Genomic DNA, 15,835 nt, shown 5'->3' on the forward strand with positions numbered 1-15,835 from the left:
CAAACAGCCATCAGCCCGTCATCAGGCTGGCCAGGCACCCAAGCGGGACCCCCAACCTGATCCGGATCACCCTTCGGGGCAAACCAGCCGGCCCCCACCCGTGCACCAGGCCTCTATCCTATATAGTAAAAGGGTAATATGAAAACTGAACCTAACAGCAGAAAGACTGGGAATGACTGGTCACTATGACACACACTGACCACCAGGGGGCAGACGCTCAATGCAGGAGCTGCCCTGTGGTGGTCAGTGCGCTCTCACAGTGGGGAGCTCTGCTCAGCCACAAGCCAGGCTGATGGCTGCCAGTACAGCAGTGGTGGTGGGAGCCTCTCCTGCCTCCTCAGCAGTGCTAAGGATGTCCGACTGCAGCTTAGGTCTGCTCCCCACTGGCAAGTGGACATCCCCCCGCGGGCTGCCGGGCTGCCAGAGGGATGTCTGATTGCCAGCTTAGGCCCAATCCCCCCGGGGAGCAGGCCTAAGCCAGCAAGTGGTCACTCCCGAGGGTTCCAGACTGCAAGAGGGCACAGGCCGAGCTGAGGGACCCCCCTACCCCTGAGTGCACAAATTTTTGTGCACCGGGCCTCTAGTATATATATAAAAGCCTAAGCGACTGTTACCGGAATAACTAGTCAACCAGTTGCTAAGATGCACACTGACCACCAGGGGGCAGATGCTCAACACAGGAGCTGCCCTCTGGTGGTCAGTGTGCTCCCACAGCCAACCTCCCATGGCCAGCCAACCTCCCGTGGCCCCTCCCCCTGGCCAGCCTCCCACGGCCCTGATTCAAACTGGGCAAGATGCCCCAATCGGCCTCGATCGCTGGCCAGGCTGAGGGACCCCGCCCGTACATGAATTCATGTACCGGGCCTCTAGTACAAAATAAATAAAAACCATAGTATTTGCATTCACACTGATCCTTTCACCCAAAGATCTCTAAGCATTCAAATATGTTGTGGCTGGAGCCATGTGTAAATACTTTAAAAAGCATGAGTGGTCAAATTAAGCCTAACCTATGGAATTATTCTGCAAATATACGACAAAGCCTAGGAATATGGGTATCAATATACTAAAGCAGACAGGCACAGGGAACAAAAATGAAATTTGTATCTAAATGAAGGCAATGACATTGTCATGGCAAAATTTGATTTCTAACATTAAGGGATATGATCAATATGAGAAACAGTGTTAACATTAAAGGATATGATCAATATCAGAAAAGAGAAAATAATGAAAGTTAGCAAAAATGATAAGATAAACTAGCAAACAGGAAAGGCAAAAAAGAGTAGAGAAGGGCTTTATTTTATTTGGAAAAGGCAAACACACATATGTCTCCTTGGAAAGAAAGGAAATACATCCCTAATTACAAAAGCAAGCAGTTTGAATGCACACACACACACACACACACACACACAATCACACCTGAGATAATTTTATTACAACTATTATTATAAAAAATATATAAGGCCAATGACCACAACTAGTCAAATCCCGTAAGAGAAAAGGGGAGAAGTCACTGACTCAAAAAGCATTATGGCTTTAGGAAAGTGAGTAAATAAAAACTAAAGTTACATTTGTTTCATCATACCGAAAAGCTAAATTATCTACCAAGATTCTAGAAAATGGTACATAATCAAGCTTTCTATAAATAGTACACAGTTTAACTTAAAAACAACTCAAACATCTACTCTGAAATAAAAAAGAAATACTGATCTAATGCTACAAAAGCATTGTGGTGATTTAAGTGAGACAGGAGCAAAGTGCCTCTTTCTCAAGTTCAGCATCCCACTGCTCAGGCCATCTTTGCCTACTTGGACCCAAACATACCACGTTCTCATGCCTTAATGCCCCAAGCACATGATTATGCCCTTCTTTCTGCCTGGAATGCCTTCTACTGACTCTTGACAAGTCTTACTTTATATAGACTTCTCCAATAGCATTTTCCATTCAAACTAAATATTAACATATAATTTCAGCATATAGGCATTGTGCTACCCTATTAGTAAGTTTTTTAGATGCTAATAATGCTTGAGCTCTCAGGCATTCTTTTCCCCTTCTGCGAATTTCTAGGGCGTAGGGAAAGAACATAATGGTAGAAATTAAGGCAAGATATACTAAGCTATGATTCTGGGAAAGATGAGTGGGAATGCTGTTTGGTTGGCATTACTTCCCTTACAATTGCTGGAAGCTGAAATTAGTTAAAGCAAGCAATAATTAACATGGTTATATACACTGGTCTCTAGAATCCCTGGCTTCTCAATATCTACCTGTCTAACCTAATTAATAACAGTACCAAATGTTGAGATACAACTTGCAACATAGAACTCTGACACTTTCTATATGAGGAAAATAGGTAAGACATTTAGGCCTATTAGATAAATTCACCACTTACATATATCCTTAACTTTGGCTCAAGGGTCATAACTTAGAAATACTTTATACTGCTCTATTTTCTTTTAAGATGAAACAACCTTTACTGTAATAAGTTTTATCATAAACCTAACTTAAAATACATAGTTGTCAAGTCTTGCTGATAAAAATTACAAAGATATAAATGACATAAAAAGACTCAAATGTACCCGAAACTGGTTTGGCTCAGTGGATAGAGCGTCGGCCTGTGGACTGAAAGGTCCCAGGTTCGATTCTGGTCAAGGGCATGTACCTGGGTTGCGGGCACATCCCCAGTAGGAGATGTGCAGGAGGCAGCTGATCGATGTTTCTCTCTCATCGATGTTTCTAACTCTCTATCTCTCTCCCTTCCTCTCTGTAAAAAATCAATAAAATATATTTAAAAAAAAAAAAGACTCAAATGTGAAAAAAGCTGATATTGAGGCTTCTTATTGCTCAACTATATATATAAAAGCCTAAGCGACCATTCCGACAATTGGTATGACATGTACTGACCACCAGGGGGCAGATGCTTAAAGCAGGAGCTGCCCCCTGGTGGTCAGTGCGCTCCCACAGTCAACCTCCTGTGGCCAGCCAACCTCCTGCAGTCCCTCCCCCCAGCCAATTGGCCCTGATTGCCAGCCAGGTGTATGTGTGTGGGGGGGACCCCACCCATGCACGAATTCGTGCACTGGGCCTCTAGTTCTCTATAAAAGGGCTAAAACTGAATTTGAGAGTACAAATCCCCTAGCTCACCACCCTCAATGCTGCCCTCCAACCCCTCCTAGGGCCAATTAAGGCACTCAATAAAAATATATTAAATGAAAAACTAGCTTTTTATGCATTATTTTAAAAGACATTTATGTGGTCACTAAGATAAGAACTAACCATTTTTTTAAATTTTAATATCAGGGGAAAACAAATGTTAAATGCTAAGCCAATAAAGAATTATTTTTGAATACCAAAGGTACAGATTGAAATGACAGCTCTTTAAATTTATAACATACAATTAGTAAAATTAATTGATATGTTTCATTCCCTAGAAAATTAATTTTTAAAAATCTCTAAAAGTCTGACTAAAGCTAATTGTGGCTGTGCTTGCCTATAGCATAGTTCTGCTCCACAAAGAGGTGAGGGAAAACATTTATGATCTTTATAACCCAAGTCAATGCCTCTAAGAATTTATCTCTATCATTTTGCTTCTAGCATAGGACTAAGATTAAAAGAGCAGAGTAAAATACTATTGAACTATGCATTTATCATTTGAGCATCACAACCTTCTCAGATGAGTGATTAGACTCCTAAGCTTATTACTTCCAATGGAAACCTGATTCACAGCCCGCTAGAGCTGCTAGCAAGCTGAGTGCCACCATTAGATGTCAACAGCTTGAGTGCCATGAATCATGACTAGACCACAGCCATTTGAGAAGTTTATTTCTGGTTCTGATTTATATTTTAAAGAGATTGCTACCAATAGCTGACTTGTACATACTTTAAAACATATCATGTCTTATCAGGGGGCCTGAAAACTCAGATAGTAGCCAAATAAGTAATATAATGTAAATGGTGAACCAGGTATACAATAAAGAATGGGGTGGGGAGGAGGAACAAATCACTCCCAAAAAAACAAATAAGGACACTACTAGATTCTGGTATATGGTGCCTTTATGGGGAATCAACAGTTTTAATTTACCTTTCCTTCCAAGTTCAGCTGCTGCATTTCTTGGTCACTATTTCCTATTCCAATAAATGCACATGGTTGAGATTCTTGTTCAGAACAACCATCCCGCTCCATTTGTTCTTTTTTTTTCTTCCATCCGCTGCCCATAAGATACACACAAGGAGGTGGGCAAAAAAACCTGAAACAATTTGAACAAAAACAATGCAATTCAATTTTAAAAATGCGTTTTCTTGTCTGAACATCCTATATAATAAAAGTGCAATATGCAAATTGACCGAACAGCCAAACAGTGAACAACCACCGGGGCGACCATCCGGGGCCATACTATGACACCCACTGGCGCCAGGCCAGCCAAGGTGGGTGTGATGTGATTGGTCAGGGGCTGGCCATCGCCCCATGATTGCTCCACAGAGAGAGGCCCAGGTCACCAGCCAGCAGGGTGATCAATCAGGGGGGTTCCACAATCACCCCAAAGAGGGAGGCCTAGGCCACCGATCAGGGGGCTGCAGTGGCTGGGCGGGACTTCCCTCTGTAAGGGAAGCCCGGGTGCTGGAGAAAAGCCAGTGCTGGCAGTCGGGGGGAGGAAGGCCTACTCTTGCATGAATTTTGTGCATCGGGCCTTTAGTAAGAATATAAAAATCATATTGAACTGCACTAAGTTAGCTCCTAATGAAGCCCTTTATAATGCAAATAGTCACATGAGGATACTAGAAGCAAAACTTCCACTAAGACTACATTTGTTCAGGTAAGACTCACCTGTGTAGAGTGATGCACTCAGTTCAGAGTTCTGAACTATTAAAGTTCAGCAAATCTAATGTACTCTAACAAATTACAAAACACAATACACCACACCACAGGATCTGCAATTACTAAATAGGTCTCAAAATGAGGTAGTATTAATTAATGACATTATTGCTATGGATATTACACCTAACTATATCATATAATTAACCTAGAAAATAGAATTAGAACAATGGCCAAAGTAGAGACTTTCAAAATAGCAATAAAACTAGTAGAAGTAAAAGTAAAGTGGATGATCACTGAATTACTATGCCTTATATATCTTAAACCCACAACACCTGGTGCATGTGGACAAGTGAAAGAATAATAAACTGTATCTTTTCAACTCTCAGACTTCCAATACTTTTGTTTCACTAGTTGCCAAAAATCTGTCCTCACAAATTCTTCCCATCTAGAATAACATCCTTATAATATTCTCTTTAGCAATTAAAAAAATATCTATTTCAAAGCCTAGCTCAAGCCCCATCTTTTACATCGTTCAGGTCATCAATCTAGTCCTTATCCTATATAATTAAAGCTAATATGCAAATTGTCTCCTCGACTGGGAGTCGACCAGGGGGTGGGGCCAGCCTGCCAACCGCGCTCGACCCCTCCCCGCAGCCAGTCCAGCCCTATAGCCCCCGATCGGGGCTGGCCGGCCGGACCCCACCCGTGCACAAATTCGTGCACCAGGCCTCTAGTGTAGGTTATAATTTGCTTTTGCTCAATTACATATTCTTACTTGTACATACTTTAAAACATTTATGCCATGATTATCAAGGGGCCTGAAACTCAAATAGTAGCCAAATAAGTAATGTAAATGGTGAACCAGGTGTACAATAAGTAAGTAAAAATATCCTTTAATTACCCAAAGAGGGAGGATCCCTCCCTTCTTTCTTGAACTACTTATCCCTCATGGTAATTCCCACTTTTTGTACAGTTATGAGTATAGGAAGTTTTTCTTAATTCAAGACCACTGTAAGAAAAACAAGAGCTTAAATACAATTACAATTAACTACTGGTGTGTGGCTCTGATGACAAGACAATAGGGCAGTGATGGCGAACCTATGACACGCGAACTCATTTTTTTGGTTGATTTTTCTTTGTTAAATGGCATTTAAATATATAAAATATCAAAAATATAAATCTTTGTTTTACTATGGTTGCAAATATCAAAAAATTTCTACATGTGACATGGCACCAGAGCTAAGTTAGGGTTTTTCAAAATGCTGACACGCCGAGCTCAAAAAGTTCGCCATCACTGTAATAGGGAATGGCAAGCCTGTGAGTATATACCAATCACACTGCTGAACTACAGGTATGTGGGCCTAGTGTTGGTCACATCCTTCAATTGTTCAATAGATCCCTGAAATCAAATTTTAGAATGTGGCCACTAAATGCTTTGTAAGCCAACAATAAGCAGACTTAAAAAAACTGTACACCTGCATACGTGTGTACATGCATACACAGACACTGCAGACTGGATTTGGCACTCAGGCCTTCCTACCAGTAGTAATATCACGTTCTTGTTTGCTCCCCTCTTAACACCTATTACAGTATTGATTGAATAAAAATATATGATGGCATCCTACCCAGTTGTCTCAGTGGATAGAGTGTCGGCCTGGGGATTGAAGGGTCCCAGGTTTGATTCTAGTCAAGGGCACATGCCTGGGTTGTGGGCTCGATCCCCAGAGGGGGCCGTGCAGGAGGCAGCCAATCAATGATTCTCTCTCATCGTTGATGTTTCTATATCTCTCTCCCTCTCCCTTCCTCTCTGAAATCAATAAAAATAATGTTAAAAATATATATATATATATATATATGATGGCACCTTCTTTTTGCTCAACTTTCAAAGACTACTTAGAGGCAATCTACATATTATACAAGAAGTGAGCTGGGCTTATTTAATAATGTTAATTCACCAAATTATTTATTATATCCCTAGTCTGTACCAGGTGCTGCAAAAATAGTAGTTTCAAAATAAAGGACAGAAATTTCTGTCCTGATGCAACTCTCATTCTAATAGGAGAGACAAACAATTTTTTAAAAAGGTAAATGAGTAAAATAATGTATATAATCTGTTAGCTGGTGATAAGTACTGAGAGAGAGAGAGAGAGAGAGAGAGAGAGGGAGAGAGAAAGCAGGAAAGAGGGTAGTTAAAATGTTGAAGACCCAGTGGCTGGGGGAAAGCTTCTGTAGAAAGGTGACTTTGAGTCACAACCTACAGCCATGGGTGTCTGACAAACAGACCAAGTGTCTGGAGTAGGGAAGAAGAGGAGAGAACAACAGATGAAGCCAGAGATAATAGGTAAGTAGATCAAGTAGGCCCTTAGGAGTCAAGCTGAGTAAGGAGGGAAGCCTCTGGAGTTTTCTCATATTTATCTAAACCATCAGAGCAGCTTTCATTCCTGCACACTTTCACAGTGGACACAGAGGTCACAGGCGAGGCAGTGGGCTCAACTCTAGGTCACTCCAAGGTCAGAGGAATTCCTGAATTAGCTGGGCTAGTTCTGGAGTTGACTCAACTCAAGTCCACATCAGGAATCGCTCTGGTCTCTAATGCTGAGAGCTGCCCAATGATTACCATGGCACAGACTCAAACACCTAGCTGGCATACATACTCTCAGGAATATCAATTTTGGAAACTCGTCTCCTATTAGTATTTTACTGAACATTAATGTTAAGACTTCTTAGTAAATTGGTATACCAGCTATAAAATTCAAAGTGTTGTGCTTTAGTATAGCATACCAAATATAGTAGTCAAATCCCATTAAGTTTTCATAAAAAGTACTTATATTTCCCATTTGAAAAATATAAAGAGGGCAAAACCTGTAAAAGACTAGGTAGTACTGGTTCTCTCAAAAGTCCTATGATAAAAGGGCATGAAACTAAAAAATTACAGGAGGCAAGACATTCTTTATCACCCAAAACACTGACCAAGGTTCTTTACTGAAAGTGCTTTTTCAATCGTAATAAACAAACAGAAAAAGACTCTTAACTGCCTTTGAGCTATCCTTGTTTTTTTAATCAACTCTACAACTATCCCAAAAAATTGTGAAGAAAACAGCAAATCCAATATAATCGAAACAGAGATTTCTAAAATGTGATGTCATTTTAAAAATATTTAAAATATCCTAATATTACTACCTCCTAAAAACAGCTAATGAATCATACTTTCATTTCCACAGACTTCAGTAGTAACATAATAAAATAGAAGACAAGTTTATGTACCAAAAAAAGAGGACAGAAATTAAAGGAATGGTGATGTGGGGGGAGGGACCCTAATTAACGATTAAAACACACCTTTCTAATGAGGTGTGAAATACATTTTTAAAATTTGACTAGGTTGTTAATGTGTACCAAAAACAGCGAGTAAAAAGTTCGACCATCAGGAGGCCAGCTAACAGAGTTTAACAGCTGCTGTAAAAGGTATCCTATGAAACAATGTGCCTTTATTTTCTAATCTTTCCCAGTAGCTCTAAGCACCTATGACTAACAATGCTTTTTTATGCCACTTGGTGGCGATATAAACACATTTATGATTTTACTCATTTTCTAGTTCAATCCATTTTCATCTTCAGAGAATGATTCAACAACTTTTCCCTCATATCCTGAGATAAGATCTGAAAAATACCTTACAGATTCAAAGAAGTCTTTTTATTCATCCCAGTATTTAAAATAGGTTAGATGAAACCCAAGCACATAATTTACATTATCTGATCACCTTTGCAGAATCATTACCCTTTGATGACTATTCAATTCAGAAGCAACAAACAAAACAAAAAACACCTTGGAACTGTCTGCATGCCATAGTTATCTCAATGAACACATTCTCAGTATGACTTCAGAGTCGTACTCTAATTATCTAAATGGCTTTATTGCCTCAACAGCATCACCATCACCTTCACTACTGCTTAAGTACTTTCCTTGACAAAGTTGAAGGAATGTTAATGTCAAATGGCATCCCCATTTCTTTACTGGAAAATATCCTCTACACAAAATAATCTTTAAAAGTTTATTTTTCAACTTGCAAAGATCTTCTTTCTTCCATGAAAAGGTAAAACTAACTACTAACATAAATGGGATACCGGGTGTGCTAAGCAAACAAATTCTGTTATCAGGCACAAAAGTTAGTCTGAACAATTTATAATTATAGGATAGAATTTCCTGACCAAACTTTTCCAGCATCATTCACTCGAGTTATTTTATATGCTAAGGGACTGTGGTCATGTCCCCAGGATACTTCACGCTTTATGCCTTAGCAGCTTTTCAGAAAAGCCCAAATCTAGATCAACAAGCAAGAAGGCACATCTTCCTCTTCCCACTGTGCACTCTTCTCAATGAGTAAGGGACCAGACCTCTTCCAGGAAGGCTGGACTGCATGAATGTTTTCTTACTATGAATACTTAAAAAAAAAAAAAAAAAAGTAATTTTAACTGGTTTCCACCTTTATTGTAAAACTAATACATGTCCACTCGAGAAACATTAGTACAAACATGTAAAAATATAGGAAAGTAGTTACTCTAGGTCTTTTCATAGTTTTTCCCTCATTCTTTGGAGGCTAGAAGCTTTGGCTCTTCAAGCTTTCCTTTGAGTGGTGTTTTAGATTGGCCAGGCCATATCCAAACAATAGGAAATAAAGGCAACCACAATAAAAATAAATAACCCTTAAATCAAGATTTTAACTTGATAAGCCACTACAGCTTGTTACTCATATACTTTTAACAGTGACTAATAAACAGGGACTTTATCTGGACTTAGATGTAATTTTTTGAGTAGCTCTGCCCTTCTGTTATTGCCACTAGGCCTGTTATCCATCATAGCATTAAATGACATCCTAACTTTTAAAATTCTCACTAAAGATCCTTTTGCATAGTACCTGGCACCTAACAGGTCATCAGAAATAAAGAAATGAGTGAATGAATCCAATTGTACTAAAATGCACCTTCAAAAATCCAGAGAAAGGAAAGCAGCACTGCCTGAATTGATATCCACACAGTAAATATGTCTAATCTTATTTCCATTAGATCTAGCCCAGCCTCACTCAGCTGATGGTAAAAGGAATAATCCTAGGCAAAGTTTATTTACAAAATGGGCGTTCTTTAGGTATCTTAACCTCATCCTCAAGCCCTGTTGTAAATAACCAACACTCAAACACAAAATGGAAGGCTATGGAAATTAGGGCAATAAAAAGTGTGAGACATTTGGAATTATAGACCCAGGAGTTCTAATCCTGGCTACATGGATTTCCAAAGTGAACCTGGTATTTGATTTCTAGTTTACTCACTCACAGAATGGGGATTATAATATACCTATTTATAAAACTATTCTGAGAATTAAAATTTAAAAACACTTGTAAATGCATTTCCAAAACAATGTCCGGCTCAAGACTGGGAAACTGTTTCTTCCTGAGATTCACTGTGAGGTGCAAGACTGGCCTAATTTGAGATTCATCTCAAATAATGAAGGTATTGCCTTGCTAGGTTTTGCTTAGGAAAAATCAAACCAAAACCAAAAAGAAAAAAAGAGAAAACACCAAACCCAAAAAGCAGATGATCAGCTATGCACACACACTCAATTTAAATTCTCTTTCTCTCTCTGAATTTCGAAAAAGGAGCCACTATCTTGCTTTAGTCTTTATGTCCCAAACTGCAGATACCAACTTTTTCCAATATTTACTGTAGATCAGATGATTAGTTCTACTAGTAAAGAAAGATAAAATAATCAGAAATTTAGCAAACTTGAATGATGATATACAAGAACACTTGGCAGTATGAGTCCTAAATACTGTTTTCACTTGTTCATCCTCTTTGAGGACAAAATTATCATTAAATAGCTTCACCTACTTTTCAGCTCAGATTTAGAGAACTTTAAGGAAGAGATGCCTTAATTTTCTTCCAGCATGTAAATTAACGTAATTATATACTTACATTCACTTCTTATACGTATGTTAAGATTTTCTTTATCTATGATTCCACCCATTCCTTTCAACCCAACATCCAAACCTGAGTTTTCATTCCTTTTCCCACTTTCGTTTCCTATCTTTCTAGCCAATTCAAAAAATCTTTCATCTTCCCCCATAAGCAAGCCTTTCGTCCATGAAATGCTTAATAGAAAAATGCTGTCTGAAAGACAAGACTAGAGAAACTATTAACAAGAAAATTCTAGGAATAAAGTGAAAAAACAAACAACCAAAGTCCACAATCATACATCATAAATACTGAAATTTATAAAATACTGTGACAAGTACTAAACATAAAGATCACTTTGTTGTAACTTAATTTTGGCCAATCTTACTTATAAGTCATTTTTGTAGTACCAACATTTATGTAGTACTAACTCAGCTTTGTTGTTTTTTCTTTTTTTTAAGATTTTTTTATTTCGTTGTTTTTTTATAAAGAGAGGAAATGAGAGGGAGAGGGAGGGAGGGAGGAAGGAAAGAAAGAGAGAAACATCAATCAGCTGCCTCCTGCATGCCCCCAGCCAGGGATTTGCAACAGGGATATGTGCTCTGACTGGATCAAACTGGCAACCTTTTGGTAGAAAGGACAATGCCCAACCAACCAACTGAACAACACTGGCCAGAGTTGTTTTTTCTTAATCTGAACAGGCACAGGGGCAAGGTGGAGAGGACTGGGAGCTCTTTTCTTTATAATCACTCCATAGTTCAATTCAGGGGTTTGTTTAGTCTTTTCCTTTTTAAAATGGTACTCAGGCCCTGGCTGGTTTGGTTCAGTGGATAGAGCGTCAGCCTGTGGACTGAAGGGTCCCTGATTCGATTCCAGTAAAGGGCACATGCCCGGGTTGCAGGCTCGATCCCAGTGGGGGGCATGCAGGAGGCAGCCGATCAATGATTCACTCTCATCATTGATGTTTCTATTTCTCCCTCTCTCTTCCTTTCTGAAATCAATAAAAATATATTTTTAAAAAATGGTACTCAGGGTCACATCCTATATAATAATCCTATATAATAAAAGCCTGATAAGTGTCCGACTGTTCGTTCAACTGTTCAGTCACTATGACGTGCACTGACCACCAGGGGGCAGATGCTCCGACCAGTAGGTTAGTTTACTGCTGGGGCCCTGGAGCCCTCCTGTGGTCCCTCCCCAGCTGGCCAATCTCCCGCAGGCCTGCCTTGGCCAGCCAGCACCGATTGGCCCCAATCAGGAGTGGGCGAGATTGACCGGACACACCCTGGACGAATCTGTGCACCTGGCCGTTTCAGCCTGATCCCCGCAGGCCAGGCCGAGGGACCCCACCGGTGCACAAACCCATGCACCAGGCCTCTAGTTTATTTATAAAACTAAATTTACCACCAAAAGGAAAGCTACTTTTTTGAACAAGCTAATATATCCCAGAAATACTTATAAAACATCATGAAGCCCCAAAGAAAAATTACAGATTACAGTTTGTAATTATCAGGGATTCAACCAGATGATCTCTACTAAATCTGCCATAACTCACTTTGTTTCTCCTTCAATAGAGATAAATCCCTACTTTTCATTTTGTACTTGCAAATAACCCGAGAAACAATTCTTGCATATTAACACATCATTTGCAAATTCACATGACAGCTACAATCAACTACCTACCAGAAAATAATAATCTTACCTTTTTTCATTTCCATATGACTTCTGTGCAACTTTTGCGTGAAGAATAAGTACTGTTTGATCCCCTCGCTCTTTTAAATAATTTCGCATTGCTTCCCTAAAATAAAACACAAATATTACTATTACAGGGGTGAGGTTTAAAATATTACTAAGCTCTGTAATGAGAAAAATGCTGGTGAGTATATTTTAAACAAGCAAATCTAAAAGCAAAAACATTAAGACAAAACAAACTTATGAACTAAATTTAAAGCCTATTATACAATGGGGGCAATAAATACTGCTCATCTTCAACTTTATACTTTTTTCTTTAAAAGAAGAAACTGTCTTTCATTCTTGGAATTTATGATGTAACTGAGCGAAACCACAATTACAATTCCAGAATCACTATGTACATTGCTAAATTTGGCTTTAAATTGTTCATAAACTTAATGACATGCAATACTTTGTATTTAATTATCTACTTATTAGAATGAGTGTTTTTCAGTGAATACAAAGCCATAACAAATCATTAGGTCATCCAAAGTTGTTATTATGTTCTTAAAATAACAAGCCTTACATAAGGACTAAGAAAGGGATATCTCATGTACATATAAACACACAGTTACTGAATAAATTTTTGGGGACAAAGTTAATTCTTTCAAGTACAAAGCACTCCAACTACCTATTTATTATGTATAAATATATTAAAAGTTCCATGTGTTAAATATATTTATTTATTCAATTATTTTGCTAAGCAGTATAAAGAACACTAGATCAAATTTATAACTATGAATCAGCAGAATCCCAATTCTGGACATTTGCACACAATACAAAAGTAAAGCAAAGTTGTTTCAAAGATAATAATCAGGAAACAGTTTTAATAAGTTAAATGCTGTTTTACTTATCTATACTAATAAAAGGGTATTATGCTAATTAGACCAGGTCGACCGGACATCTTCTGGACATCTGACTTCCTTCAGGACAAAGCCAGGGTGGCGGGGGCCGAGGCAGAGGCGGTTAGGGGCAATCAGGCCGGCAGGGTAGCAGGCAGTTAGGGGTGATCAGGCCGGCGGGAGAACAAGCAGTTAGGGGTGAGATCAAGCTGGCAAGGGGGAGCAAGCAGTTAGGTGAGATCAGGCCGGCGTGGGGGAGCAAGCAGTTAAAGGACGAACAGGCCGGCAGGGGAGGGCAGTTGGAGCGATGAGGCTGGCAGGGGAGCGGTTAGGGAGTGATGAGGCCGGCAGGCAGAGGCAGTTAGGGGCAATCAGGCAGGCAGGCAGGCAGGTGAGGGGTTAGGAGCCAGCAGTCCCGGATTGTGAGAGGGATGTCCGACTGCCGGTTTAGGCCCGATTCTGCCGTCGGACATCCCGAGGGGTCCCAGATTGGAGTGGGTGCAGGCTGGGCTGAGGGACATGCCCCCCATGCACGAATTTCATGCACCATGAAATTCTATCTAATAGTATCTATCTAATAAAAAGTCTATCTTCTAGTATCCTAATAAAGCAAGAATATGCAAATTGACCATCACACCATCACAATGATGGTAGCGCCCACAGCCACAAGATGGCGGCGCTGAGTCCCCTCAGCCCTGCCAGAGTCCCCCAGTCCTTTCAGCCCCGCGGTGTGTGGGGAGGAGTAGGCGCAGCCAGACCCACCCTCAGCCCCCCAGCCCCCCCGGGCCAGCCCAAGGCGCAGGCAAACCTCAGATGTCGGCTGCCCAGCCACCTAGGGCTGGCCCGAGGGACAGGCAAGCCTCAGATGTTGGCTGCTCAGCCGCCTAGGGCGGGCCCGAGGAGCAGGCAAGCCTTGGATGGCAGCTGCTCAGCCGCCCAGGGCCACCCAAGGCTCAGGTTACCAGGGCCGGCCAAGGCTGGCGCTGCTGGCAGTGGCAGCATCAGAGGTGTGATGGGGCGTCGCCTTCCCCTGATGGCCGGGTCGCCTCCCACCCCTGAGGGCTCCCAGACTATGAGCAGGCCAGGCTGAGGGACCTCCCCTCCAGTGCATGAGTTATAAATAAAAGACAAATGTATTAGGATAGCTACACAATAGTAGTACAAATGTGGGGAATTCTAGACTTGTAGCACTTAGAGAAACTATGTGGCCTGGGGCAAATCATTTAACCTCATCCAGACTCAGTTTCCTATCTGATAATAACAGATGATACTGCTAATCTAACACAAAGTGGTTGAGGGGTTTAAAGGAGATAATCTAGAAGACAGTATTTATGTTTAATATTGAGAATTCATCCCTATCCCTTAAAAGGGGCTTTAAAGTTCAGGTAAGACAACAGTTCAGAAAACAAATTGTAATGAAATACATGATCCAAAGAGCTATGATCAGTAGGGGAATGTCTATGTAAAGGAGGGGAAGGGTACTAAAGGACTACATGCTAGGAAAACTTCTTAGAAGAGGTAATCTCTGAAGTAACAGGAGTAGACAGAACAAGTAAGGCATCCCAGGGTCTGGGAGTAGTATGGAAAAGGTCACGACCAACCCTGCACATTTGAGTACAGTGAGATAGTCAAGCTGAGGAACAAGGCAGCCAAGACAACAAAACAGCAGCAACATTCTTTGAGTGTTTACTTAGTGTCAGGTGCTTAGCTTAACACTTAAATGCATCATTTCATGTAATCCTCAAAATCCAAAAAGGTATGTGTGTCTTGCCCAATGTCTTGCAATTAATAAGTGAGGGTCAGAAATTAGAATCTCAAATTCTCTTGTTAAGATACTAACGTAAGCCATGGCCATGAATAAAGCTGACAAGTTGGGAGTCAAATTGTGAAAGGCCTGCCAAATCCCATGAAATCTGACATTTGTAACTTAAATACTCAGTATGAAAGTTTAAGCTAATTCAAATATCACTCTGATAGATGAGAATCAAAATGGTAGCAGTTAATAGATTTTTTAAAACACCTAGAGAAATACTTAAAATGTTAAAAAAAATACACAAAAAAAATCTCGTTGAAAATTGAAAAAAGATCATTTACTTTTTTATCTTTACCCCATTGTAGAAAACACCATGAGTGGAACTTGGATTTTTCAATCTACACAAAATGCAATTAAATGATCTTGAGGATTTTTAAACAATTTTCCTTCTTAGTTAATTCTAGTGGTGGAATAGAGAAAAGATTAGAGAACAGAGAGACAAGACACACTTGAAAAAAGGCTCAAACACTAAGAAAGAAGCAAGAGGTGGTAGTAGAGAAGATAGAAAAGACTTAACAACTCTGTATCTTTTGTTTGGGGAGAAGTGGATATATATTAAGAAGCTGACATGTCAACACTGAAGCACCCCAGACCTCCATGCTGGAAGTATTCAATAGGTTGTTGGAAATACCTGTACTTCCAGAGAGGGATCTGGGCTGCAAAAGTAGGTTTCACTGGTATATCGTTGGAAATGAAG

General features: G+C 40.1%; 1 protein-coding gene across 5 annotated transcripts in view; it reads right to left on the reverse strand.

The window, feature by feature from the left end:
• Positions 1–15,835, reverse strand: part of RBPJ (recombination signal binding protein for immunoglobulin kappa J region) — a 102,583-nt gene that overhangs the window by 20,233 nt on the left and 66,515 nt on the right. For all 5 annotated transcript variants that reach the window (XM_070398396.1, XM_070398414.1, XM_070398382.1 and 2 more), the window contains 2 exons: positions 12,455–12,550; positions 4,076–4,241 (listed from right to left, as the gene is read on the reverse strand). In XM_070398396.1, the coding sequence (XP_070254497.1) occupies positions 4,076–4,241; positions 12,455–12,550 (262 nt within the window). The remainder of the gene's footprint in view (positions 1–4,075; positions 4,242–12,454; positions 12,551–15,835) is intronic.

The sequence above is a fragment of the Myotis yumanensis genome, unplaced genomic scaffold (genome assembly GCF_028538775.1).
Source record: "Myotis yumanensis isolate MYYU_CA2020_CCGP unplaced genomic scaffold, mMyoYum1.0.hap1 SCAF_1, whole genome shotgun sequence".
Classification (NCBI taxonomy): Eukaryota; Metazoa; Chordata; class Mammalia; order Chiroptera; family Vespertilionidae; genus Myotis; species Myotis yumanensis.